General features: G+C 40.4%; 1 protein-coding gene across 3 annotated transcripts; it reads right to left on the reverse strand.

Annotated features, from left to right (window-relative positions):
• Nucleotides 1–1,308: 1,308 nt before the first annotated feature.
• Nucleotides 1,309–25,124, reverse strand: slc16a2 (solute carrier family 16 member 2). 3 transcript variants are annotated; one of them, XM_054597575.1, is made up of 8 exons: nucleotides 24,819–25,124; nucleotides 23,952–24,338; nucleotides 13,473–13,617; nucleotides 12,061–12,559; nucleotides 10,562–10,705; nucleotides 8,535–8,763; nucleotides 6,509–6,772; nucleotides 1,309–6,397 (listed from the first exon to the last, which is right to left on the reverse strand). In XM_054597575.1, exons 2-7 carry the CDS (start codon nucleotides 24,319–24,321, stop codon nucleotides 6,525–6,527), a joined length of 1,635 nt encoding a protein of 544 aa, XP_054453550.1. In that variant the 5' UTR covers nucleotides 24,322–24,338; nucleotides 24,819–25,124; the 3' UTR covers nucleotides 1,309–6,397; nucleotides 6,509–6,524. The 3 variants fall into 3 exon arrangements, with proteins under 3 accessions (XP_054453550.1, XP_054453549.1, XP_054453547.1); XM_054597574.1 differs by having other exon boundaries at nucleotides 6,517–6,772; nucleotides 23,952–25,124; XM_054597572.1 differs by having other exon boundaries at nucleotides 23,952–25,124.
• Between the last annotated feature and the right edge of the window lie 1,757 nt (nucleotides 25,125–26,881).

A 26,881-nucleotide genomic window follows, 5' to 3' on the forward strand; every position in this document is an offset into this window, starting at 1 on the left:
CGATAGGTCTGCAGCATCAGTCATTTTATGTGTCGGCCCTCTGCCTCCTGTGGGCTCCTGCTGTCTCCATTCGGCTCCTGGTGTAGCAGTCCCTCACTCTTCAGTACTTGATGTCATTTCCCTGTTCCCAATTCATTTGAGATGAATTTCACAATGCCTCTGAGCTCATTGGAGGGTTATTCAGATCATCTGTTGAGCAGGTTGTGGGGACTGACTCTTTGTTGACTTAATGCAGACCTCATTTTAGCCGATTCAGCCAAAAATTCTGGTCTTCAGGCCCTTTTGAGACTTCTTTCCAGTCTTTTGCTTTTCTGTCTGAGAGACTCTGGCTCTCCCTAATGCAACGCATGTTTCCTATGGTTTGGTTGCATTTATCTTTATTTTACAAAAACTACACTTTTACACATCGACTCTGTAACACTACTGGTATACTGGTATGCATTTCCCTTCTTATGTCGTGGCTCAAGACCCCAGTTGTTTTCTACGTTTCACTCACTGATATAGTACCTCTGGTTATAAAACTCTGTTCACATACTGTAGGGGTCAGGTGGACCCCAGGAACAAAAAGCTTCTGCAATGGTGAAGCTAATTGGGATCTTAATGAATGACTGCAGAAATATCCATCCTAAAAAATTGAGAAAATCTAAGAATCATATCATATATTATATGGTTTAAAAATAAATAGAAAAAAAATAAATGTGAAATTATTTTATTTCCAAGCGAAGTGCTTGACATGTTATCTTCTTTGGTGCAATAGTCTGCTGCATCCTCCCTTTTTCTTATCAGACACTTTTTTTGAGACAGTTTTTGATCATGTAAGTGAAAATAAGAATTATGCTAGATCAGTAAAATAATTGCTTCATGGTTTGATAAAAGGCTTTAGATTTCATTTAATTTAAAAAGTATATCTTTTTTTTTTTATAGCTGTAGCCCAGTTAAATAGTCTTCTTCACTGTATTAATGCTTATTTATAAAAAAGAGAAAAGATTCCCTTAGGCTCAACAATTGACATATTCCCCGCCTTGTGACAACAACATCAAAAACAACAGATCCTTATGTGTATATTAAGAGCTCTGCTGCTTGGAACAAATTCAGCAAAGTGTGATCTTGAAGCCTCGGCATGATTGGCTGCCTGGCTGTGAGATACTGAGGTTAAATAAGGGAATTTGGAGTCAAGGGAGGACTCACTGCCTTAAAGAACTCAGCCACGTTGCCGTGGTGATAAGGAGCACACGATTGAAGACACATTCAGTGTGTCCCTGAACAGCAGCAGAGTGTTTGAGTCTTTATTCATTCAGAGTGGTTGAACTCGAACAATGAAAGCGACTGGCAATGACAGCATGAGTAGTTTTCATATTACATCTTTATTGTTGGTTTAATAGAAAAATGTGTCTCTTTTGATACAGATTAAAAATTACTTTAAAAAAACACAAAAAAAATCCTTAATTTTTCTAGCAGCATTATTTAATATCAGATCTTGTGGCCTCACTGGCCTTGTTAGAACATTTTGTAAAACGACTAAAACAGAAATATGTATTTATATAAAAAGGTAAAGCTTGTGTAGGGAGAACAGGGGACAGCTCTAATATGTGAAGAGAGGCAGTTGAGGTTTAAATGCAGCAACATTAGAGGTTCAGAGAAGGGAAAACTTTAGCAGAGCCTGGCACCGAACCATCACTAATAATTTGTCATGTAAGGCGGGGGGAAGGCCTGCGCCAAGTGTTGCCATGGCACCATACAGAAATATACATCACCAGAAATAGTTGGGAGTATTTATAGATGTGAAAACATGATGCCTACAGTCAAGACAATGAAACATATGCACACACAACAGTGTTTCTAGAACATATGGCGCATGTAAAGACATTATTTAGGTGTGGTCAAAAGCCTTAAAAGCTTCCCTTTACAAAGAATAAAAATGATGAGGGGTATTCTTGCTGGAGGTTGTCCATGGCAGTATATGAGGTGTTGGACTTTTAGCAAATCTATACATCATGACATGAAGTATGGACCTTCAGCTATCCTGTTCCATATATTGCTTGTACGGTTTCAGGCGGAGGGCAAAGCAAAGCAGTTAAACAGCACGCAAGAGGTTAAGGTTTGGCACGTTGCAGAGTAGAAGGCTCAATGTTGCAGTAGTGTTTGAGTTGTTTCACCTGCCAGAGTAAAGTCTACTGAGGTGAGACTGAGAGGCCTCTGAGCAGCAGTAAATTTAAGCAAATGCTAAATTAAATAAAGTCATAGCAGAATAACTTTACAAACGGACTAAGTAAATATGACACATTTTGATTCTTGTTCATTTGACCTGTTTTGCACCGATCTTGGAAGAATGTAACAACCAAGAGACCAAAGAGAGCCTGAATGAGCCTCTCTGTAGCTCTGACCGGCATACCACAGGCAAGCACCAGAATAAAAAGAAAAGAGAGAAATGTCATGTTTTGACTGTCAGGCAAAACAGCTGTTAGTCCAATGAAAACTTTCTTATTATACAAAAGTCTAAAAAGCATTAAGTAGTAGTGTTAGTAGTTTATAGTTTAGGTAAGGAAGGGGCTCTACTGTAGGTTTAGTCCTGAAGCTACTGCAAGCTACAGGAGACAAATGTAAATATGTAGCCCATTCATTGTTGAGAGTTTGACGTGATTACAGAGAGTGAAGTGGTCACTGAAGGTTGACAGCGAGCCCAGCGACGCTGCATAGCCAAAAACGCTTTGGAAAGCCAAACACTGGTTCCATAGATACCGTGTAACCATCCAGCTACACTGTATCATTCTTCATTCTTTTCATTAGGCTCCCTCATTTTTATACATCATTTCAAATCTGAACAGAAAAACGGATTTCCATTAGTCACTGAAGTGAATCACTAAAAACACCAACAAATAAAAAAATAAAAACAGTTCCCGGTTAATTAATAACCATTACAAAGTATACAGTATAAAGTACATATGTTGGTACATAAATGTCAGTTTTCTCTACCAATCTACTAATAAAAAGGAGCACACCGGCGCTTCTGACCAGAAACTGGGTGAGTCTGACTCACATGGCCATTAAGAAAAGAAAGAGAATTAACAATGACTATACGAAAACAAAACAAAAAGAATGAGTCAAAAGTCACGTCAAGTTCTGGAAAGTTCACTTTATAATCTCAAACCTAGCAACTCTGATCAAAGGTCTTGCTTCTAGTCCTTGTTTTGTTTTTTAGAAAAACAACATTGATGATAAGCTGCTTGCTTACAAGGTGACGACATATTAAACACAAAAAAATGGGGAAAAAACATGAATTCACATTTAAAAACATTTTTTGTCAACGTTGTTAAGACGGATACAAACACAATATGCCTTAAGCAGGTCGTTAACCAAAAGGTTTAGGTCCTCCAATATGGCCACCAGAGGGAAAGTCCTCTGCTTTAGTTTTCATGCCCTCATTTATTTGCCACATAGTGGACTTTAGTCAAACAGGCCTCTAGTTTGAAAGCAGTAAATAAGTGCAACTTCTAAGTAACTGGCCACGTTTTTTTTCCCAGTTGAGAAGTAAAAGAATTTCAAGTTAAAATATGAAGTGATTCATCAAATGTTGCCTCTTTTTTATTTTTGTAAAAACATCATCTTTACATTGTGGATGGATTCTGTCCAATTAGAGCTAATCGGGTTTTGAGATATTTTCAGACTTTTCATACAGTTACACAGTTTGTCTAAAGAGAATCTCCTGCAACCTTCATAACACACAGGTTTAATAAGTAAATTAAATAAATGACACAGTTAACCAAAAATGATCAGGCAGGAGCATATTGATTCGGTTAAATACAACACTTCCAAGTAAAATAAGCCAGTAAAAAGAGAAGGTGTCTTTATTTTTAAGATTTAATTGAGCACAGTGTTCAGGAGCTTCATGTTCAAGTGATTTATGATACTTGTTAGCTTACATCTCTGGTACGTAGACAACAAGGCAGCGGTACTTTTTAAAATTACCTCTACCTTTTGTTTTTGTTGCTGTCAACAACTTGCACTGCCAATAAAATGTAACACTACCTCAGTCAAACTAGAGGCCCATGTGTTCTTGCTTTCAAGCACGCTTGAACCATTATATGGTTCCCCACTGCTTACGGTTTAGTGTCTCTTTAACTTAAGTTAAGGATATTAGACATTTGTATAACTGCATTTCTTCAAAGACAGCCAGAGAAATGAGGCTGTGATAAAGAGAGGCTAATGATGTGGAGGTAGAGGTGAGAGAGAGCAGGAATGGTGAGGCTCAAGAACAAAGGAGCAAGTGGATATGAAGGCAAAATAAATGGGAAGGATAAATCTCTAAATGAGTTACACACCAACTGTTGGATTATAGGGAATGGAAGTTTGACATTTCCAGTACAGTTTTGTGGTTACTAAACAGACACTAATGAGGTTTCGGAGGAAGCCATGGAGACTGAAAACAGGCGTTTGGCAGCTTTGTGGCTGATTCAAATTCCAACAAAAAAAACACACCAGAAGAGTGAAATTATAAAGTAATGAATAAGTTGTTCATCTAAATTGCTGAGGATTGTTTGATTACTGAGGTATAGATGTATGTTTCCTATTCAGAATTGTTTGTCCAATAGCATAACCCCCCCCAAAAAAACTACACTCAGCAATGAGGTTTGTGTAGCTTTTAGGCTCTGAAGTGTTGTAACACAGAAGCTGACCGAGTATTGGCAGTGACGGCAAAAAGAGGAATTGACAGAAAGGAACAGGTTACCACCTTAACACCGGGGCATTTCCTTCCTCACTGTGTACTAATTCCCCTCCCTGCTACTCAGTTATGCATGTAACCACAGTGTAACTCAAACAGTCCATTATTGCAGCTCTACTTCACATCTGTTCATTAAAACTCATGGTTCAAGAGAACTTGTAATCAAAGAGTGCAGAGGTAAGTGGTCCAAACGTTTCAGGAACATAATAACTGCAAACTGTCCTCTTGAGGGAAAGTCTCAATGAGGCCGTGACCCTTTTGTTCCATTACTGCCAACACAGTGAGTGACGGCCTCATGACACAAAGCTAAACTTAAGCAGCAGATTGATGGGATTATCCGTGAGATGGCCTGATGAGGGCTCAGGCCATTTGGCAGCGTTAATCTCAGTAGCCCCCTCTTATTAACATATTGTAACGTAGTAACTGCTTCTACTGTCATAAGTGCAGAAGCACAACACACATTCAGAATAAAATTATACAAGTCTGAAGTTGATAAAAATTCGATGCAACCGACTGCTTTGACTGCATGATTCAAAGTCTTTCCACTCCTAAAGTGTTCATACTACAAAAAACTACTTAGAATTATTTTTCAAAGCCATAAGAAACACAGTTTATGCAGATTTATCTAGCACCCTGTTTAAACTTCCATGGCTAATAATAACTGTAGAATGTGATGATTGAAAAAAAAAACAAATGCTGAGATTGAAGGCTGTGAAAAGACCATGCATCAACTGTAGTGCTTCATGAATTCAGGCAGCAGATGCACAGCTTTCACGACTCACCCCCTTTCTGACCCCAAAAGTTAACCTGCCACAAGCTGCATAGTCACTGACCTAAATTCAAAGCGTTAAAAAACTCTCTAGTGTTCATGGCATGTGAATCAGTGGGAATCAACAGCTGCCACAATCAAACATCTGTGTCCCATGCAGGCTGGCTTGTAGAGTAGTTGAAGACATTTTGCTGAAGTATTTTGGACCCTTGGTGTGATTACAGTGTGCGGGTTGAGCTGAGGTGATTGTGACTGGTGGCTGATCTCTCAGAAGAATTGTCTGTTTCATCCTGTGACATTTACAACAGACGCATGGTTTTCTCTTGTAGCTGTCACAGCAGAATAAAATAAACCAAATCACTCAAAATTAGATTGTGGTTCAGCTACACAAACTAAATAAAATCCATTGTGTTAAAAAAAATTAGATTAGATTTATGAGGTACTAAATAAAAATTTAAAAACCTCACTATTTCTTATTTTATATGCCTGTTATCCTAACAACGTGTTTATATGGAATCTAGAAACAAAGCATAGTATTTTTTAGAGCTTCAAAAAGCTAAAGCAGCACGATGAATGCTGTGAAATCAGTCAGCTAAAATCTCTTCATTTCTTTCCTCTTGGAGGTATGTGTAACTACAGAGTCCCCACAGATAAAACAATCCTTGTTGAGACTGTGTTGTGCTTATCCTCCTTCATACATTCCCATCATCCTACGCTGATGTGCCTTCTTTTCGTCCTCTCTGTAGCTTTGTAGCCAGAGCGCCCTTTTCGATTTCTCTCCACGTGAAAATAACAAACAGCCCATGAGAGTCCAGGAGGGTGAGAGAGTGAAACGTCAGCCGACAGGAAGTCCATGGCTGAGAGGAGGGAAATCTAAGGGTGAGAAAAGGTGCTGGTGGGCTGAATCCCTGGGGAGTAGAGCAAAAGCAGAGTAACATATAAGAAGGAGAAATAGGTATACATAATATGTCAAAGGGCACCAACATGATTCATGCTTGATGTGTATAAATATAGGTAACCTTTGTACATTGCGACTCAGATGTGTGTCTCTACGTCAGTGTAGCCGGGCAGGATGTCTCCGTTGGAGCAGCTCTTGGGCTCCCCCGCTGGTGTTGTGGTGGGCAGCATGTGGGCAGTCGTGGACGTCTCCTCCGGTGATGCCGCTGCCTGGAGCCTGCGGTGTATCAGGGGCACAAAGAACAGCACCACGCCCCCAACTATAGGAGGCACCCCAGCCAGGGAGAAGGCCACCGTGTAGTTCCCAAAGTAATCGTGTAGGAGACCTGGGCAGTGGAGACAGGGGGACACAGTTCATGTTATCCAGTCTTCAAATATACAGCATTATTCAAATACACATATTTACCCAAAACGTTGACCTATTCCTGTTAAATGAGTGACGTAACAGCAGATAAAGATCCTGTTTTTGCTGACCTCTTGTGGTGTAATGTCTCCCGTTAATGGAGTTAAGTAGAAGTGGCTCCAGCATGTGTCAGTACACCGTGACATCATCAGCGCTAAATATAGATTTGTCTGTCAGTTGTTTTGGCTCATTGATGCATTAGCCAGTTTATATTAGCTATAAGTCGCAACACATGATATGGCCACAATAATATTGTTATATATTAAAACAGTGGAATTCACAGTGGAAACTGTACTGTTGTTATCAAATCCAGCACTAAAACCTCACCCTGTGAACAGACCGTGTATCCATATTCTATAATTATCTGCATGTAGGCTACAGCAAACAAACTGTACAGACAGTGACAAAGCAAGGTCAAGAAGTTCAGCACACCGCACTAAATGTTTAATCTACCGCTGAGCCTTTGACAGGAGAGCAGCGGTAGGGGTGTGCACTCACATTGTTGCCTGTAATGTATGCATTCTTGCTCATGTACTGTACAGGCTGTACAGAACAACATTGTGTAATCACATTCAGAATGTTGAGGAGCATACATGTAGCTGCCTTTGATTTTGATGTAGATGCATTCATATTTAATTGAATATATATATATACCTTGTCAATGTAATGTTTGTTTAACTACAGGAGACGAAGTTTCGTTAGTCATAAGGAAAATTAAAACCTTATGCCACCACACTGTACTTTATGTTTGAATGCAGGTCTTCGTGTGCAGATAAAAAAGCGCAAGCATTTTTAACATGCAGTTAGTCAGTTTATTAATTTGGCTAAAATAAGATTAAGAGAACAAAAAAAGTAGGCAGTATATTACATATAAGTATATAGAAAGAGATGTATACTTAAGATCTGCAACTAACTGTCATTTTCTTCATAGCCACAGCCTAAGGTGTCATCTTGAAATATAGTTTTTTGACCAACCGCTGAAAATAGTTACAGATAAATTTCTTCAAACTTTTAATCACCTTTCAGCTCTTGTTTACTATATTATCATGAATATGAATTTGATAGTTTTGAATATGTCATGAAGAAATATCAGTATATTGCTTTCTCCAAAAAGTGTAATCTGAAACAGAAATTGTCCGTTTGAAATGACATTGGGTTGTTTGTTCTTTTAAGTCTTCAAATTTTACCATTAATAACAACCTCTGGTATGCTGAGCTGAGGCCACAAAAAGAGAACGCTGTGTGTTTTGTAGTAAAAGCAGTCCAGGTATGTGTGAGATCTGAAAGAAGTCGGCATGAGAGAGCACAGGGATGCCTGAGTCAACAATTTAATGGTCTGCCCTTTGTGCACTTCTGTACACTGGTGTTATTAGAGAGAAAAGGAGAGAGGGAGGAGGTAGAGGAGACAAAAGGGGAGTTGAGTACTGAGATTTATGTGCTGTTTTCCCCCTGAAGAGAAATCCTTAGAGACAGCCTACAGTTGGCCACAAGCCCAAACTTCTCTACATATACGGTCTGCTGTATGATCTATCCTGCCCTGCATTTGTCTTACTCTCCCTTTACTCCCTACATACTCCTTTGTTAACATCAATACGCTTGCTGTGTACTGCTACTGCAAGAAACCAGATCATTGTTTGCTAATTCTGGATTATACTGCATTAATCAGTGCTTTGTTTTGCTTCTCACCAGCAATGGGTGGACCTGCAGTCATGGGAAGAGACATAAGGCCAAGAAGGTAGCCTATGGCCTGCGAGGCCTGCATGGGCCCGACCAGCTCGAAGACTATGGGAGCCATCATGGTGAGGAAGCAGCCATCACACAGCCCCAAGAACACGCAGACGACCACCAGCCCCTCGAACACCATGCACTGAGGGATCATCATGGACATCAGGCCCAGAGCCATGAAGGACACCACCTGAAACAGACACAGTAACAAGCTTTAAGTCTCTCTTGTATTTATATTTCTAAACGAGGTGGCTGCCTGTTTCATAGGCCAGAGCTGCAGTAGATATTTGCTTGTTTTCAGTGCACTGATGGCAGTAAGAGAGGGCAGAAATACTGTACAGATGGCTCAGTTTCTATCTTTGTTGTGCTTGTACATGGAGAACAGGCCTTTTAACTTTATAATGAACATTTTGCAACAGAGTACACACCCTCCAGCTACTTTAAGGACTTGATAAAAAAGCAACATATTTAAGTTGGAAAACAATGTGGTAAAGATGAACTGATTTGAATGTGAACAGCTAGCTACAGAGACAGATAGGGATCTGAATGCTGAAAACTAAAAACAGAAAATATTGTCTGTGCTATTAAACTGACTAATATTACAAAATGTTAACTGTGCTGAGAGCTAAGGAGTATATTGGCTTTGGTTCGCTTTATATTGGCTTTGGTTCGCAGAACCTGGTAGTTGTAATTACTATATTGTAATTATATTGCAAAAAAATATATTGCAAATTTCCCCGCTGCCGGACTAATAAAGGATTATCTTATCTTGTACAAGAAAGCAAGATGATAAAGCGAGTCTTACCATCTCTTGCAAAAAAGGAGAGAGATTGTTTTGACATAGCATGCATGTCACTTTCTGACTCAGTGTTCCTCTGCTGAACAACACAATTGATTACCAACATGCAGATTGAGTGCGGTTGTTTAGGCCAACAGATCTTATACAAAATTAAAAATCTTGTTTCTCTTCTCTGAACTGCTGTGCTTCCATTTTCTGCGGACTGAATCATCCCCGCCATTATCCAGACAGGTAATTCTTATAGCAACACAGTAGCTTATTTCTATTCTGGTATTGTAAGTGTGTGCAAATTTGCATCCGAGTGATGTTTATCTGCAGCCTAAAAGCCATTTAAGACACTCAATCTCTCTGGTTGCAAATCAAAATAATAATGTTCAACCAAGTGACACTATAAAACCCTTTAAATAGAATACCATTTAATAAATATTGGCTCAATGTGATGTATGTGTGCCAGAGGGGTGAGTAAAACAAAGTGGAAAGTGCATATAACAGAGTTCACAGCGTCTGACAGACGACAGCCTCAAAAAACAACAGTTAATATGTAACCTCAAGTCTTCTTATTCAGGTTAAAGTTGGTGAAATTTTAGATTTGAATTAAATGTCTGCACACCAATTGTTGACACGATTAAGACTTTGTTACAGTTATAGTCAGATATTAGAAATGAGAAAATAAAGACAACATTTACCGTTGACTGATACAAGAAATCATTAAAGTGATGTTAGGCTGAAAACGAGACTACAGGTGGTTTAAGAGATCTAGCTAGTTTCAATCTTGACTCAACGCCCCAGACTCATATACCACTTTTAAAGCTAGGGTAGGTGATTCATTTTATAAAAAAATGTTTGTTATATTTGTTAAATTATCTTTTACATCCCAACAGTAATCAATAAATCAAACGACTGCATGTGCACACTCCGCTGGTGAGCTCACTGCGCGTCACTGGAGTCTTCCACAAGCTGCTAGCTTGACAGCTGTGAGTACCAACAATAGCCCTGTTTGTTATTTAGGTTTTTTATATCCTTACATTCATAATTGTAACTTTGGGAAAGTGGCTTTAGAGGGAGGCCTGAAGGGACAAGCTGTCAGTGTTGCAGACTTTGTGACCTTCTCGTTGGATGTAGCGAATTTTGGTGCTAGTGCTGCTAGCTACATTTATCGGTTGAATACTTTCAAAATCTATTTCCTCACCTGCATGTAGATCTTTTGAACACCAGGAATGAGGTCTCCGATTTTGCCGAAAGCGAGGCGTCCCACCCCAGATGATGCTCCTATGCATACCAGTAGTACCCATTCCTTCTGGGTCCCCTTGAACTGCTCCTTCACAAAATTTATCTGAAACACGGAAAGAAAAAACAGACATAGTGCTGCGTGAGCTTTGGCAGTGTGCTTGTTGGTTGAATGTGATTGTGCTCCACAAGAAGTTCACCAGAAGCTACTAATTTTACGAATTTTATGTCACACAACCCGTATGTGCTTCAGTGTTAAGAAGTCAATTAACTCAGCAAATGGGTGTGCATTTGGGAAGGGTGGAGGAATTGCCCATACATAACTCCAAAGGAAAGGTCTAACAATAACAAAAGTCTCCATCTACAGACCTTTAGAAGAGCAGGACAGGAAGTCCCAACGCATATAGGTCAGACCCTCCCACTCTCTCAGCCCTGACCCCCCAAATCAGATCCAAAACATTAAACCGCCCTCTGAAGTCTTTCCTGAACTTGTGAAATATTTGCTCTGCTTTGAAGGGCTCTACATTCATCAATGGCCATAGGATAGGCATGTTTAGGGATACAGAGAGGCCATACAGGAGAGGTTTCCTGAGGTGGTCGAGCCAATACAAAGACCGGGGCTGTGTTTACATCAGGGCCCAGCCTGAAACAACAGGCCTGACAGAGGGAGGCCGGAGCTAGAACATCCGACATCTGGATAGAGGGAGAACAACTTCACAGCTACACGTTGCAGCTTTACACTTCTTCCTCTTCCTTCACTATCTCACTATTTCACACCAAAGTCGGCCAAAGGTCATGTATGGATTCAAATATACTCTGAATTTTGGATTGTTATCAGCATGGAAAGCTACATTACTATGCTTTAACTTGGGTGTGATCTTTCCCCCAAAAAACTTAAAAAATCACGTTTTCGCTTTTTGCAACCAGAATTATTCAGTGTTATTTAAAAAACCCTTTCAATAGTTTTTATTATTAAAAAGGAACAAAAAAAAAAGGTCTTGGAGAACTATCAGAAATGCTCCTTTTCCTTTTAGCCTTTGGAGGGGTGTGTGTGTGTGTGTGTGTGTGTTTGATTGATAGCAGCTGGTAGGCTGAGCCCCAGCATGGAACGAGTTACAACGGAAACAAACCGGTTCTGTAGCTTACATACCAATGACAGACAGAATGTTGTTTGCAGTGGTATTTAACCACACCAACATTTGAAAAAAAAAAAAGAAAAAGAAGTGGCATTTCCTGGTATGTTTACATGCTATGTAATGTGCTCCAGCTGTGCTGCTAGTCAATTAACATACATTTTCACAGTCACATAACATATGTAACCAAGAACTTTATGAACTTCTGGAACTTCTTTTCTAAATATTTGTACAGTCTTTGAGTTTAGATAACCCGATTCAAGGCAGAAGCAAACGCATAATGTGTGACTAATAATTTAACTACAAGCCTTCCCATTATTGTTCTTACCAGATGGACATACGGCACAAAGTAGCCCAGAACAGCTGTGGCTACTCCAAACGCCCACACCCGGTATGTCAAGATGTGGAACACACGCAGGTTGAAGTACTTCCTGAACCCACCAAGAAGCCTGCTCCACCTGCTTCCCTCCTGAGCAGTGGCCTCTGGCTGAGTTTGGGGTTTGGCAGGGCTATGACCCATGCCTGGGGGTCCCATGCCTCCTCCTGCAGGCAGTAAAGGTTTGAACAGTAGGGCCAGCATGGCCTGGACCAACATGAAGAGGCTGAGAATCTGGAAGGTCCTGCTGAGGCCCAAAGGTTCCACCACCTTGTTGAGGAAAACCGGGAGGCCCATGGAGAAGAGGCTGGCACCGGCCGTCACCACGCCGTTGGCCAGGCCCAGGCGCTGGCGGAAGTAGTGGCCGAGGATGACCAATGAGGGCTGGAAGGCGAAGGAGGAGCCACAGCCAAACAGTATGCCATATGTGAAATAGCGAAGGGTCAGGGAACTGCAACGGAAAAGAAACTAAGGGTCAAAGGACTTATATTGTACAAATCGCAAAGCCCCTTGTGGCAAATTTGAGAATTGTGATATTGTTATATATAAATATAATTGACTTGATGATTAGACTGGTGCCTTATCTATATTTCTGCGGAAGGGCTTCATCAGAGCTTCCACAGAGCTGCCAATATTGTTTGCAGAGCTCACAGTGAGAAGGCAGAGACGCGGCGCACACCTTCTGAAAAATGTGACTACGCACCAGGGGCCGCAAACACTGCAGAAGTTTGATTGGATATCTGGGCCGGAAGGCGGGATTTATTTACCTTACTTTTGTAACAACAGCAACAAAAGACCGCCGGAAAAAAGATTTGAAAAAATCTAAAATAAATTATATTCTATGCACAATTTGTCGAATACTATGTTTGCCTGGCATGCGGAGGAGGAGTCTGCACAGAACGCATAGGTGTACAGTCACAGGAGTATAAAACAGCAATAAGGCGGAACTGTAATTCTGGCTGTTCATTTTATGTTTTTGTAGTTGATAAAATATCCAAGGTTTTCCTAAAAAGTTTCTGCGGAATTGTTAGTTTAGCTTTATTTTCATTGTTCTATCTATCGTCATGTTTTTTTCTTTCACTCTTTGCTGCTGCTGTGAGTATAGAATGAATGCAATAAAGTTGAACATGGCCAAGGGTAAATATGTAAATATACAATACTTAATTATAAAAAGCAACATAGATGGTTACTATGACTTACTGTGTGAGCGTTACAATTGATTTTGAGCATTTCAAACATCTCAGAGTATTTATTTTTCAGATAAACACAAATTCTTTGCTCTGTGACTAATGTGTACTGTTAAAAGATCATGGGCAAAAAGTGCGGCAAGTAGTGGCTTTAATAATAAATGGACAGTAGCTTACTTTGCAAAGGATGTACTGAGCAGCCCTATAAAAGCCACCAACGCCCCGCTGACGGCAGTCTTCCTACACCCGAAGCGGTCTGTGAACATGCTGACCACAGGTGAACAGAAGAAGATCATTCCCATGGCCAGGGCCCCGACCCATGCTGGAGAGGAAGGGGAGAGAGAGAGAATTCATTGTCAGAAACATGTGGATGCCCTGTATGTTGTAGCTATAACCTAGAGTAAACAAAGACAGTCTTGTACCCGTTTGTTCACCAAGCAAGACTGAAATAATCAATCCTTTATTCTTTATTAGTCCCACAATGGGGAAATTACAATTCTCTGCATTTGACCCATCCCGGAGGAGCAGTGGGCTGCTAAGAAGCACCCGGGGAGCAACTGGGGGTTAGGTGTCTCACTCAAGGTGATGTTGGCTGTAGAGGGGTTCAAACCACCAACCTTGTGGTTATGGGACGAGTGCTCTACCTGGTGTGCCACAGCTGCCCATGTAACATGAAATGTGTGCTGTAAATCAATGTGTAATTGATATACAGGATACATTACCATGAAATAAAACCGACATGCAGCAAAAATGAATGAGTAGAAATGTTTTCCCTTTCCTACATGGAGACAATACACCGGCTCATTTTGTCATATGGAGCTGGAGAATTTGCTTCAAAGCAATTCTGTGCTACCTACTGTATGTCAAAAAATGTTTGTGAATAGCGCCCCACTTGAGAACAGGACATACAAGTTGTTATAGTAGAAGCACGAGAAAAAATCAAATAGACCTTTCTTGAGATCTTTATCATTTTATTATACATCCTTTGCAAATGGAAGTCATTGTTTGAACAATGTGCCACAGTCGAAGGTAAACGTGTGCTTCATGTTGAATCTTGTGCTCCCGTTGCCTTGCAGGCATTTCATGACTCACACAGCATTAATACCTTGATGTCATGAAAATGTCATATTTGCGGAAGCTTTGAAAAAAGAAAAGCCTTTGTATGCACTACTTTTTCTTGGAAATCTCTCTCTGCGACACTCCAGCATCTGATCTGACTTGCTATTAATATGAATTTATGTAACGCAGCTCTTTATTGTGTCTTTACTTGCATCGTGTACATCAGACACAATCTATTAGATTTCTCATGGTGATTAAGCAGATCAAAAAAAGTGGATCAAAGTGGACAGATCTGGCCTGTGGTGTAATATCCATCCATAACGGGCCAGAATGATCCAGCAGAGACACTGCGTACCCTGAAGTGCAAACAAACAAATGTCTGGGTCTAGTCTCCCGGGGAGCAAAGGTAGCTTTAATGTCTACCATGGTGTCTGGGCTGTAGGTCACACTGAACTAACTGCTCAATGGGAATGAGACCAGAGAGCCAGATAAACAGGTGGATGGACTGATTCACCTACTTATACACACACACACACACACACACACACACACACACACACACACACACACACACACACACACACACACACACACACACACACACACACACACACACACACACACACACACACACACACACACACACACACACACATACATGCACACTGAAACATGAGCTCTAAAACACTGTACAATCACAGTCTTTGTTATGGCAGATGACCTAAACATGCTGTACTACAAGCACACAGTTCTGCCGGTACAAAGTGTATACTACAAAGTCAAGTTTTGTGTAGTTTAAGGGTGGGACTGCATCCAAGCCTTCCTATAGTTTATTTATCCAAATGGAACAAGACAAGGGGAATTCTCATTCTCTTCGTACTTCATGAACTACCACCATTTTGTGCCTTTCCCTGCTAAATGTTTGTAGGTTACCTTGAAGTGCAACATAAAAAAACAAAACACCTAATTGGACTCAAGGCATACAGCTTATACCTACAGTGTATCCATAAGTGGATCTCAGTATGGTGCAACAGTAAAGTAGGTTAAATGCTATTATGAATTTCAAATTGTTGTTCTATGTTGTCCTCCCAACCCATTTCAACTAAAGCACCGTACACATTATACCATTAAGACAGAACTCAGTGACAAAGTTGCACAAGATCAGATTAGACCTATTTATTAATAAGCCAAGGAGTTTGGATTTGGCTTCCCATAAGCACCTTAGCATTACAATTGCACCATATTGCACTAATGATTTAAAGAGCTAACAAGCACTCCCAGTATGGGACTCGTGTGCTTCAAACTCAGTGCTCTTGTCTGTCCACTGTTTGGTCCTGGGCAGGAAGCATTCAGCAGTGTTTTTAAGATTTTTCACTAAAAACTGCGAATGAGAGTGAAACAAAGTCAAGTAAAGTCACAAGTCGTGAGACCAAAACAATAAGCTAAAAGATGCTACATGCTACGTAGAGCTGAGGGGAATTGCAGAGTTGGGTTACAATTCTCTGTTGGTTTGTCACTACAAGCAACCCCTTTCACATTACACAGTAATTTGATCCAATTGACGTTAATATAAAAATATTGATGACAGTTTTAAATATACTGAACCCTTACATTTTCCACAACTGGTCATCAAGCAACAATGTTGAGCATAACTGTATGTTGTGATTTACTACACATGTGTTCTGTTTAGCTCTTGCATCCTATTTGCCCTGAGGGTCAAACATATGGCTTTCCAGTATGGAAATACCAAGATTAATAGCCCCACAATGCAAAACCGATGGCTCTCTACAGATTTCACATACAGGAAACTAGAAATCGGGCTCCTGTACTGTGTAGATGACACAATATCTGCACACATATTAGGGGTTTAAGTCTAGTTTTATGATGGCTCAATGGAACAGGCGATAAGTCATAAAATGACTCCCCTGACTGTTGTGGTGGATGTGGTCCTTGAGAATAGCCTGCAGCCTCAACTGTTTAGGCAAAGACACATAGCATATTTCAGAAATAAAACAGAAAGCCTGAAATTTTTTATGACAAATGTACAGTACAAAGCCACTTAAAAGTTAATCGCCAGAAAAATGTGCTCAGCCAAGAACTTTTGACAGAATCAGGTCGGGTTTAGTTTACGTTGCCTCTGGTGCCTGTAATCTCAGAAATGTATGTTAGCAGCCTTGCAAGCTTCTTTATCCAGGATCACTTTTGCTTTCCCTGGTTTGTCTCCAGCTTCTCTTATTCCTTCTCATATATGTCACTTAGTCACTTTCTGTTCCTTGTCCATTACCTAATTTCCAGATTGTTTGTCTGAAAGTATCACAGGGTTTTAAATCCTTTCACTTATTACCGTGGTGTCTCCCATCTGGAAGTCCTGTATCTTGTGTACTGTCTTAGCGGTTCATCCTTGGAAGTTCTCATAAAATGTTTTACAGCCCATCAGGTTGGGCAGTCTGGTCGTGAGTCTTGGATAAGCATATCTCCATCTATCGTTCTTATTTTGCTGATGCTCTTCTGTAACTGAACTTCAGGGTACATGTTGGATGATTCGTTGTAAAATAGGGAATTTTACTATTTCCCTAACAGAAGAGATCAGTGGCTACAGTGAGCAGTGACAGCCACCATGGCTGAACACAAAAAAAGGACAAAATCTTAAATTGTATCAATACCAAATCCAAGGAAATATACTGTATGTCACTCCCATTAGGCCTACTGAATACACTGTGTAAAACTGCTTTGTATCAAGGATGGAGACAAAATAACAAATATCAAGAATTACCACATTAAACTAACACTGTCAGTTTGCTTATCACCTATATCCCTGGTTGTATATAATATTACAGGTGACAGGATCACAAAATTACAGTATATAGAGTAGCCTGCATCCACATGCTTTCTTGACTGAACCACTGTGGACAGGATGACTGCAGTCCCTGATTGAAATCCTGTGTACAAAATCAACATGTGAGGATCACCCTTCAATCAGAGGCTAACAAAGCAACATCTCTCCTTCCTCCACTCTCTCCTCTCTTTTCCGACTAACCCCACCTCCAAACCCCCATCTCCCCCCCGCCCTGGAACAAGCTATAGGTCTGTGAATAGACTGAGTGGAGTGTACTCATTACAGACGATTAGGGCTCCAAACAAAACAAAAAGGGTACAGCGATGTAGACTGAAGTGAAAAGAAAATATGTGTGTTCGTGTGCTTGGGTAGTGAGGTGGCTTAACAAGCTTTCCTCTCTTTACGTGATGGGTTCAATCTGACAGTGAGAGAGTTTCTATATGGGCCTTCTGTACATCGGAGGATCTTCTATCTTCTCTTTGGCAGGGAAACAGGGAGATATTTAATGTACTGAGAGATGGTACTTAGTTTCGCTCTAGTTACTTACATTTAGAACTGTTTATTTGTTTCAATGTATATCTTGACAAAATAAGACCAAACCAAATATATATTTATGTACAATATTTACATAATTGCTTATGTGTGTACTTTGACTTATGCATATATCAATGAGGTTAAAGCCACAACTTTTAGCTTTAATTTTAGGGTGTTAACACTCCTATCAAATGAGCAGCATATGGATTAAAGACTTTTAGTTTTCATTTTTAGTGTTAAAGTAACGTAGGAAGTACTTTTTAAATTAAACTGTTCACAGTATGCTCTTAAGATTAGCCTGAGAGGCAAAAACATTGTATCTGGAAAGGCATGTTGCTCCTGGATGTTTTAAAAGTTGTGAATGCTTTGAGCAGTACTAAAAAACGATTGTCTACCTCCAATGCAACTAAAACTATCTGCTTATATTAATGTCACTGCAGTAAGTAAGAAACAATATTTTGGGGTAATTTCACTGAACCAACAACTTTAAGTCCCTGTCCCTGTTTAATTATACATCCAGAGTGCCAAAACAATCAAAAAACACATCACTGTCTAAATGCCCTCTGACGGATGACACTATTATTTTTAGACACAGGGGGGGAAATATTCCACGAATTAAACAATGCAACACATATGTTTGAAAATGTCTTGGGTACACATAGTTCGAGAAAGAATTGGCACACATATTTTTAAAACATTAACGGAAAGGCTGAGGTACAACACCATTTCCTCGAGGCCACATTTAATGTCTTTAGCAGGCTGGGGCGGGGCAACATGTTGTTGTATGACACACATGGTCACTTCAACTGAAAAACACAGACATTAAAAGAGTATAAACAGCATCATGGAAATTATGTAAATCATTCTGTTTGCCTTTGTGGCAGAACTGGATCTGCCCAAAAAATGTAATGTTTGAGAGTGTTCACTAGCCAAAGTACATAACAAAAAGTAGCTATAAAATGGTAGCAAGCTAAGTAGTCGCTTAATTCTTACCATCAAGTTTCCCAAAAGATAATGTATCTAATATATTCCAAACTAAGAGCCTTGTTTACCATAACAGACAGCTGCAAATGTTTCGGTCCAAACCTCACTTAGCTTTTTAACATATATCAATCAATACCTCAACAGGTGTTATTGGACAGTGCACTAACTGTCAAGAAACTGCTGTTATACCCTTTATGAGCACAAAGCAATGATAGAAGCTACATTTTGAGAGATTCTCTCAACAAGAACACAAGAAATAAAAACAAGCTAATTCAGAAGGTAGCTAGAAAAAAATAAATGGTATTTACATTGTTGTCAGAGTTTCTCACACTTTCAACAAGCCGTTCTACATAAGTTGATATTTTATAATGACATGAGTATTGTGTTCATACATCCTTATACAAGCATCAATTACCTTAACTGGTTAAGAACCATGAAGTATCAGGTCAGGCTGCAGTTTGCGGAGGATTGTGTGTGTGTAAGACAAGTCATTTATGGGACCAGCTGTCACAGATGTGGGAGGAGTGTCTTCAAAACATGTCAGCCACAGTCCACGAATGTGTCAAACCTTGTCACTCCTATCCTCACACATTTCTAGTGCCCAAATTCAAACAACTGTTATCTTCAATCCGTCCAACAGATGCCGTGGTACTTTCCCTCCTTTCCCCATCACCTGAGTGCCACACCCGTCCACACACCTGTTCCCACTTCCCTAATCACCTCCTCACCTGCATCTCATTCCCATGTCATGTAGTTGCAATGCTGTGTACTGTTTGCCAGTCACCAGTCTGCCAGTTTCTTGCCCAATATTTGGACATTCTGCCTGTGAGCCATTTATAATAAATCACTAAATTCTTCCTACTGCCTCCAACTGTCTGCATCCGGGTCTAATCCCTGTTGTCATGCATACCAGCGGTGAAGTTGTTTACTTGCTAACCATTAGCAACTCCTTTAGATATTTACTAGTTATATCAAGCTCCAAATTAGCAATATTCACTGCTGTACAAAGAGCTTGTGTTGGCACTATTAATAATGCAAGAGAGGGTTGCTTTGATTTATATGGGATATTGTTTTGCAGAGAGTACAGTGGGTCATATGTGAGTGTGGCAGCACGACTCGGCTCTCAGACTTCACTCCTGATACACAGTCTGTCGTGCTACTCTAAAGCCTTGATTATACTTTCCGCATGGAAGTTCGCTGAAGCGTCAAAATTCTCTGTTTCCTCCGCCCATCCACGTTTGTGTAGTTAGAAACTGTTGGATGTGCAAGGACAAGCAACAACCTGCTGCACCAAACCCCCGCAAAGAGCCTTAGTCTGAAGATGTGACGTCGCTTTGTGCAGACGCCTGTGACCATTGTGGATGTGTCAAGCATAAATCACACCATATTTCTGTTCACATTTGCCCCTGCTAGCTAGAGAACTTTCTATGATTAAAAACCTTAATTTATTGAAGGAAACCCACTTCCATAAAAACAGTACATCCCTGTTTTGATCATCTGTATGTACCTGTTTCTGAGCATGTGGAGCTTTAAGAGACTCTAATCCCAGCTGAACCCATTCCCCTGGGCTTTGGAATGACAAAAATGCCACATTACCCCCTGATCTGCCAACCTGGGATTTCCAGCTGCCCTGGAGATGCAGGTGAAATCCGGGCCAGCAGAATACAGCCCTACAGAGCACAGCAGTATGCTAATGATTGGAGCAGTTTGCTTATGACACCTGTTTGAATCCTGGATGGTTTTATTTTCTATTTACAGAATTGAGATTTGGCTTTTAAGACATTTTCAGCCACTGCATGTTGGCAACATTTGATGGTAAAATGATAAAAATATACATTATGACTACAATTTAAGAAATTGAATGTTGAAACAGGCTACTATCTTATTTAATTAAAGGCTAAGGGACCCACAGATTGAATAGGTAAAATTGGTCATTGTCCTTTAAAGATTTGCTCATTCTATATGGAATTTATTTACATGCATGCTTCGGTTAAATTGATTACAGGCTGTTCACTGACATTAATCCAATTTTAATACAGACACTAATCCCGAGCTAATAAACACCTGCTAAATACTCTTTATCTGCAGCTTCAATACAAACATGTTGATTGACTTTAACCTTATATTTAGCCCTTGTTGAAAATGTCAGCACAAATGTTTTTTATGGGACGCCCAGATTTGATCTAGATCGATTTAGAAAATCTGGACAGCAAAAAAAACATGAAATGGTATTTTTGCAAATTTGGATCCAAGCCACATTTGGAAGTGGTTTAAATACGATTCCAAAGTAATTTCGACAGACCATGGATATATAAAGAGAACAGGACGCTGCGTTGGAGAGAGTTGCTTGTAGCTGTCTGATCTATTGACATTTTCCCACTTTTGTTGTTAAAAAGTCTGGTTTCTTAAGTGTCATCAGTGTCTTTTTTAGCATTTAAAGGAAAAATCAATTTACGGCCAAATGCTGCTGCCAGTACGATTTATAGTCCGTGCACTGAACGGGAGTAAAAAAACTCCTTTAGCTCTACATTCAGACACAAATAGGACACAATGTACTTGAATGAGCTTCTGTTTTTTGTCTTGTTGCAGTCCTCCCACTGATCTCTTTCACACTAGTGTCATATAGAAGGGAAGTAATTTCAGGTATTAAGACAAGCTGAATCACTCGCTCACTCAGACCCTTTCTTTGCAGCTTCACCCACATTCCCAGTTTTGCTGCAGTAGAAACGGCGCAGCATGAAGTTTTCTTTGTCTCTCTCACATTTTGTTCACCCATGTTCAACCAAACATCACCTCATCACTCCCCACTGATTATAGAAGCATCACAGTCTTTAACTTTATAAGAATGTTGTGTTGGTTACACACCTTTTAAATACAAGCAATTTTGTACATCTGGTCGCAACTGGAACAAAACTTCTTACCGTGCGATGTTTACGCATTGAGTAAAACACCAACATCTGCAACTCATAACCCCTACACCTTTTAACTTTGTCAAAAAGCTTTTCTGATCCCCCACCTTGATACGTATGAGCTATTTTGAAAATCTCTTGTTTACCCCTCAAGGCTTAATAAATACCCAGTTAAATCAAGCTTGGTATAAAGACCTGATGGTTATCAGATCTAAATCATTCGGCAATGCCTTCTCTCCTTATTGCTTGTGAAGTATGTTGTTTTAAGATGTTCTACAAATGTAAATTTAAGTTTTAAGTTGTTCAAAAGAAGCTTTTACAACTGTGACTATTGTTGTTAAGCTTTTTCCCCCTGTTTTCTTCTATTGCAGGGGGGAAAGGTCAGTACTCAGCCTACGAGCTTAATCCTTTCACATATGAGAATAAACCAAGAATCAAATCCAAGGAACGGCTGGAGATGAAATCCTTCACAAGCCAAAACAAGGCGGGAAAGCTAGCCAGAAATACCTTGACAGCAACTCCCCTCTGTTGAATGCAAGCTATACTGTAAGTAATACATCTGGCCTGGTGTCTGTTTTCGGGCCCAACACGCTCTCAAGCTCTCTATCAGGCAAAACCTGAAAGTAATGTGATGCCTTGTCGAGCTGCCTCCGGACACAGTCATTTTTCTTCACATAAATTAGAGATGACAAGGTTCAAAATGCCATTAAATATATTAACCTGTGCCTTAATGAGCCGTATCATGCCTGAGCCTTTTGGTTTCACTTAATGTTTTCTATTCCTCAGTAATGTTTTTCATGCTGATTAAAAATGTTCAATTTGTTCCAAGAAACCGCCTTAGAGCTGTAATCCCTTCCGACATCCTGACCTTAACCATACTGGTGATTGTGGATCTTGACATTTAGTTAAGAAAATACCTACTCTTGTTATATGCCACTCCCCTCCTCTAAAAATATTTATTTTCACTCTAATCTAAAACAAACCGTTTCAAGGTTTCTCCCATCAGAAAGTTATTCCCTTAACAAGAACTTGCATAACAACTCATGTAGTCAGTAGTCGTTCATGTGATTAGCGACCTCAAAGCTAGAAGCCAAAACTCTGAATCACCATCAAGGGACAAAACCTCCCAAGATGCTTCAATGAAAATTAATTGGAAGCTGAGTTTATAACTAAATATTTACACTATGGTTACAAACACAAGCCAGAAAATTGTCAGTTATTGATGGAGGCACGGGAAGTCTTTGCTATTAAAGCTTGTCTGGAGACTGACTGGTTTTATTCCTTGAAAGTAGCATAAGGGATTTCTATATTAAGATGTATCCAGTATTTTACCATCCAGTATTTTAAAAGAGAACATTCACCAGTGAAAACTTGTGATATTTGTATAACAGAATGGTTCAAATTAAAGCACGCAGGGTGATAGAGAGGTGAACATTGGCCTTATTGTGGCCATGAACGGCAGAATAGGTGGCCAACAACAACTTTACTGTGACACATGTGAATATAAATTCCTCAAATTAAATAATCATGAGGTCTTTTAGCTTTTATACTATATTTGGCACTGTAGTAATGTCTATATATTCAATCAAGCATAGAATTTTTTTCACATGCCACCCCTCTCTTTATCAAACCCTCTTGAGTCTTTTAACTTTAAATAGTCCAAACAGGGAAAACCAGAAAAAGACATTGTAATAATAGATGTAATATTGGATATTTCACACTCTTGTCGAATATTTAGTGAGTGCACAAATTCTGAGCATAAACTTGTTTGAAAGTTTGCTGGGTCACATGTCTTTAAATGTCAGCCTTGGGGGGAAACCACTTTCAAAAGAGCCATTTGTGACTGCCTGAAATGGATTTGCTGCATCTAGTTAAAGGAGTTAATATAACAGTGATGTTGAAGAATGGATAGCAAGGAGAGAGCTGCTCAGTGAAATGCCTGTTAATGATTGAACGTCAGCGATGGTGCTCTCCAAAACATACAGCTGTCCAACTCAAACAAGGAGCAAGGAGCATTTCTTAGAATGCATGAAGAGTTTTAGAAACAAAAAACAACATTTGGACTTTAAATGTATTGGCGAGGCCCCTTATGTCATGTAACACTATATGTTCAGTGGGTCACTTTAAGTTCAGGGTAAACCCACTTGAACTCTGATGTGAATTTGTGTTTTCATGATGCTGATATTCTATCAAGTGACACTCGTTCACTGGAGGTCCAATCTCCACCTTTTTTAGCTATGCACATGATTGTGATTGTGATCAACCATGCGTGCATCCACATGTGCATCCGTCCACCAGCGGACGTGTTGCTTCTGCAGACAGTCTGGTACTCACCCACTTTGAACTGAGACGTCTTGTCGTCTGGGTCTGCGTGCTCCTTCATCAGCATCATGTGCAGGATCCCGAAGGCGTTTTGAATGCCGAAGATGGACCCGTTGCACCAGGTGGCTGCGAAAACCACCAGCCAGCCGAAACCTCCTTCAGGTGGGACGAACGCAGCTCCGGGACCGGTGGTGTCCTCCACCTGCACAACCGGGGACTCGGAGTCAGACACCGGGCACGGGGCCGGTTTGCACCCGGCCTCGATCAGCTGCACGGACCCGTCCTCCTGCACGGGTTTACCCCCGTCTCTCCTGCAGCCTCCTTCCTGAGGAGCAACAGCATCTCCTCCTCCTCCTCCTCCTCCTCCTCCGTTGATCCCCATGCTGTCTGCTGCGTCTGCTGCTGCGGGGCGCACATGCATCACATATAGGTCACTGACATAAGAGCACCGACCTGAACAACAGACCTGATTGGCTATCTGTCTAAATGTGCAAGACGGACGGTCTTCACTGGTAGACCTCCTCAGACCCCCTCAGACCTTGTTAGACCCCCTCAGACCTTGTTAGACCACCTTAAACCCCCTCCTTAGACCCCTTCCTTAGACCCCCTCCTGCACGCTGTTTGCAGCCAAAGTCAGCACGTCAACTTCAGTGAACGAGCCCTAAACCCGCAGACCTTAACTGTCTCATTCTGCTCGGAGCCTCCTGTATTTTTCCAGGAATTATCAGGCACCGCCTATTTCTGATTTAACCGTGCGCCCATGAGCCGCCTGCAGACTACCAGACTAACAGACTACCAGACTATCAGACTATCATAACGCTACTTCAGCCGTCTCCCCTACGAGAAGACCTGTGAGAAAGGTCCGCTCGGTGTCCGCACCGTGTCGTCCCGTCCCACAGTCCGCCACATCCCCCCGGCGGTGCTTAGCGACACGGTTAAGCGCCCCTCCTCTTTCATGTGGTATTGTTACACGGTGGGAATGTAGAAATGTGTAGGCCCCGTGTATGCCCCCGGAGGCTGTCTCTTGCTCTCTCAACTGTCAATAGAGCAGCGGCCGTCATTCAACAGCTAGCCCCCGCCTCTCTTTCCCGGTGGATGTGCCGCTCTAAACCAATGGCGGTGAGAGTTTGCGCTTCGGATTCACGGAAACACCCGAGTGTGTCTTCGGCTCAGACTCGACGAAGTGACGCGACGTTCTGTAACTAACCGTTGACGCTGGCGTTCGTTTCGTCGGTTGGAAAAGGCAGATTTAAAACGTTCTGCTGCCTTGAATGTAACGGTTTACCAACGTGTGAAATATAGCCGTTTTTAAACAGTTAGGTGCGAATAAATACGTTTGTCCCGCCGGTGCTCATTCAACACTGTGAAATGATGGCGCTTTGACGCATGTTTTTAATGTTTTCCTACCCCATGTACAGTACCTAATTAATAAGTAACGTTTGACTTAATTTACTCAAATACTAAGTTATTACTGAGAGGAAAAGTAGGGCATATAGTAGGATTATAGGATATATCATTGGATTATTATTATTACTCATGGATGAAGGTTTAATTACTCCAAATGCAACAGTTAGCAGTTCAGCATATTTGGATATGATGTACTACATGATTGCATTGTTTGGGTTGTATCCACATGGTTGAATGCAATTATGGTTAGTTGCTTTGGATAAAAGCATCAGCAAAATACATGTAATGTTGAATGTAAAGTATTAATCTGAAAATGATCAAATTCCTTTCTTTTTCTAATCTAAATGTTGTATAAAGTACAAAAAAGAGAGACATACTCAAGTAAATTACACATATCTCAAAATTGTGCTCAAGTATAGTACTTCAGTAAATGTACTTTGTTATTTTCATCACCGTTATTTTTTACTCAAGTCAAACATCTGGATGCTCTTTGAAACCACTGTGAAAAACAAAACATTTTATAGATGTTCCGCTCAGGCTGGGATGATAATTATGTTTTTCTTCTAAACATATAAAGTGCTTTCTGCCTCATCTGGTTCATCTTTATGAAGTGAGGGAGAGTTCCTAGGCCGAGATAATTATTGTGAAAGAATTTCACACTTGAACAGAGTTTTCCAGTGATTGAGAAACAAAAACAACATATCAAGCAGGGAGTGCACTGTGATCTTCATTGACATAGCAACTGCATGTATGCAATATTATGATAGGGTTAATAATGTGAGATAGAGTTACCCCCACTCTGCCATGTTGATCTTGTGTGTTTTGACATCATTATATTCCTTTATTGATCCCCATGGGGGAAATTCAAGTGTTGCAGCAGCTCAACTACACAGAAACAGATAATAAATACACATATTATACAATAAAATAAAAATAGAATAAAATAAAAAATAAGAATACAAATAAAAAAATGTACAGTATATCCACATGGGGGGCTGGTCAGCTGGTCAGCATGATGACAGACTGTGGTCTCCGCTGTTGTTGTACAGTCTGATGGCAGTGGGCACAAATGAGCGTCTGAAGCGCTCAGTCCTGCTCTTTGGTAGAATCAGCCGATGGCTGAAAGAGCTGCCCAGCTGCCACAGTTCCTCATGGAGAGGGTGAGAGGGATGGTCCAGGATGGCTCCGAGTTTGGCCTTCATCCTCCTCTCACCCATGTCATCATGTCTGCTTTTTTCCCACGTTGACACAAAGAATAAATCAAATCAGTCTATTTACCAATAGATTTAATAAGATAACCTGAAATGGGCAAGAACTACTGATCAAATTAGTCAAAGAGATATGCAAGATGATTTATTTATTTGTCACGTGGTTGTAGCTGACAAGTACAAGTATTCCCCACTAAGTGGAGCTATAACTCAGTGTAAGTGGTTTGTTCAGGCTGTTGACCAACATTTGACATTCAGTGGAGTTTATTCTGAGACAGATTTGCTTTATAAGTTACAGTTACAGATCTTAACTTACCTTTGTATTTT

The sequence above is a fragment of the Anoplopoma fimbria genome, chromosome 4, assembly GCF_027596085.1.
Source record: "Anoplopoma fimbria isolate UVic2021 breed Golden Eagle Sablefish chromosome 4, Afim_UVic_2022, whole genome shotgun sequence".
In the NCBI taxonomy this organism is placed as follows: Eukaryota; Metazoa; Chordata; class Actinopteri; order Perciformes; family Anoplopomatidae; genus Anoplopoma; species Anoplopoma fimbria.

Bases quoted from the DNA above. Each gene is read 5' to 3' on its own strand.
- slc16a2 (XM_054597574.1), bottom strand. From the start codon at position 24,360: ATGCATGTGCGCCCCGCAGCAGCAGACGCAGCAGACAGCATGGGGATC. The intron at 10,706-12,060 runs GTAAGAACAATA...TCCGTGTTTCAG, and splicing joins TTGTGCCGTATGTCCATCTG to ATAAATTTTGTGAAGGAGCA. The intron at 8,764-10,561 runs GTGAGGAAATAG...TGTCTGTTTCAG, and splicing joins TTCAAAAGATCTACATGCAG to GTGGTGTCCTTCATGGCTCT.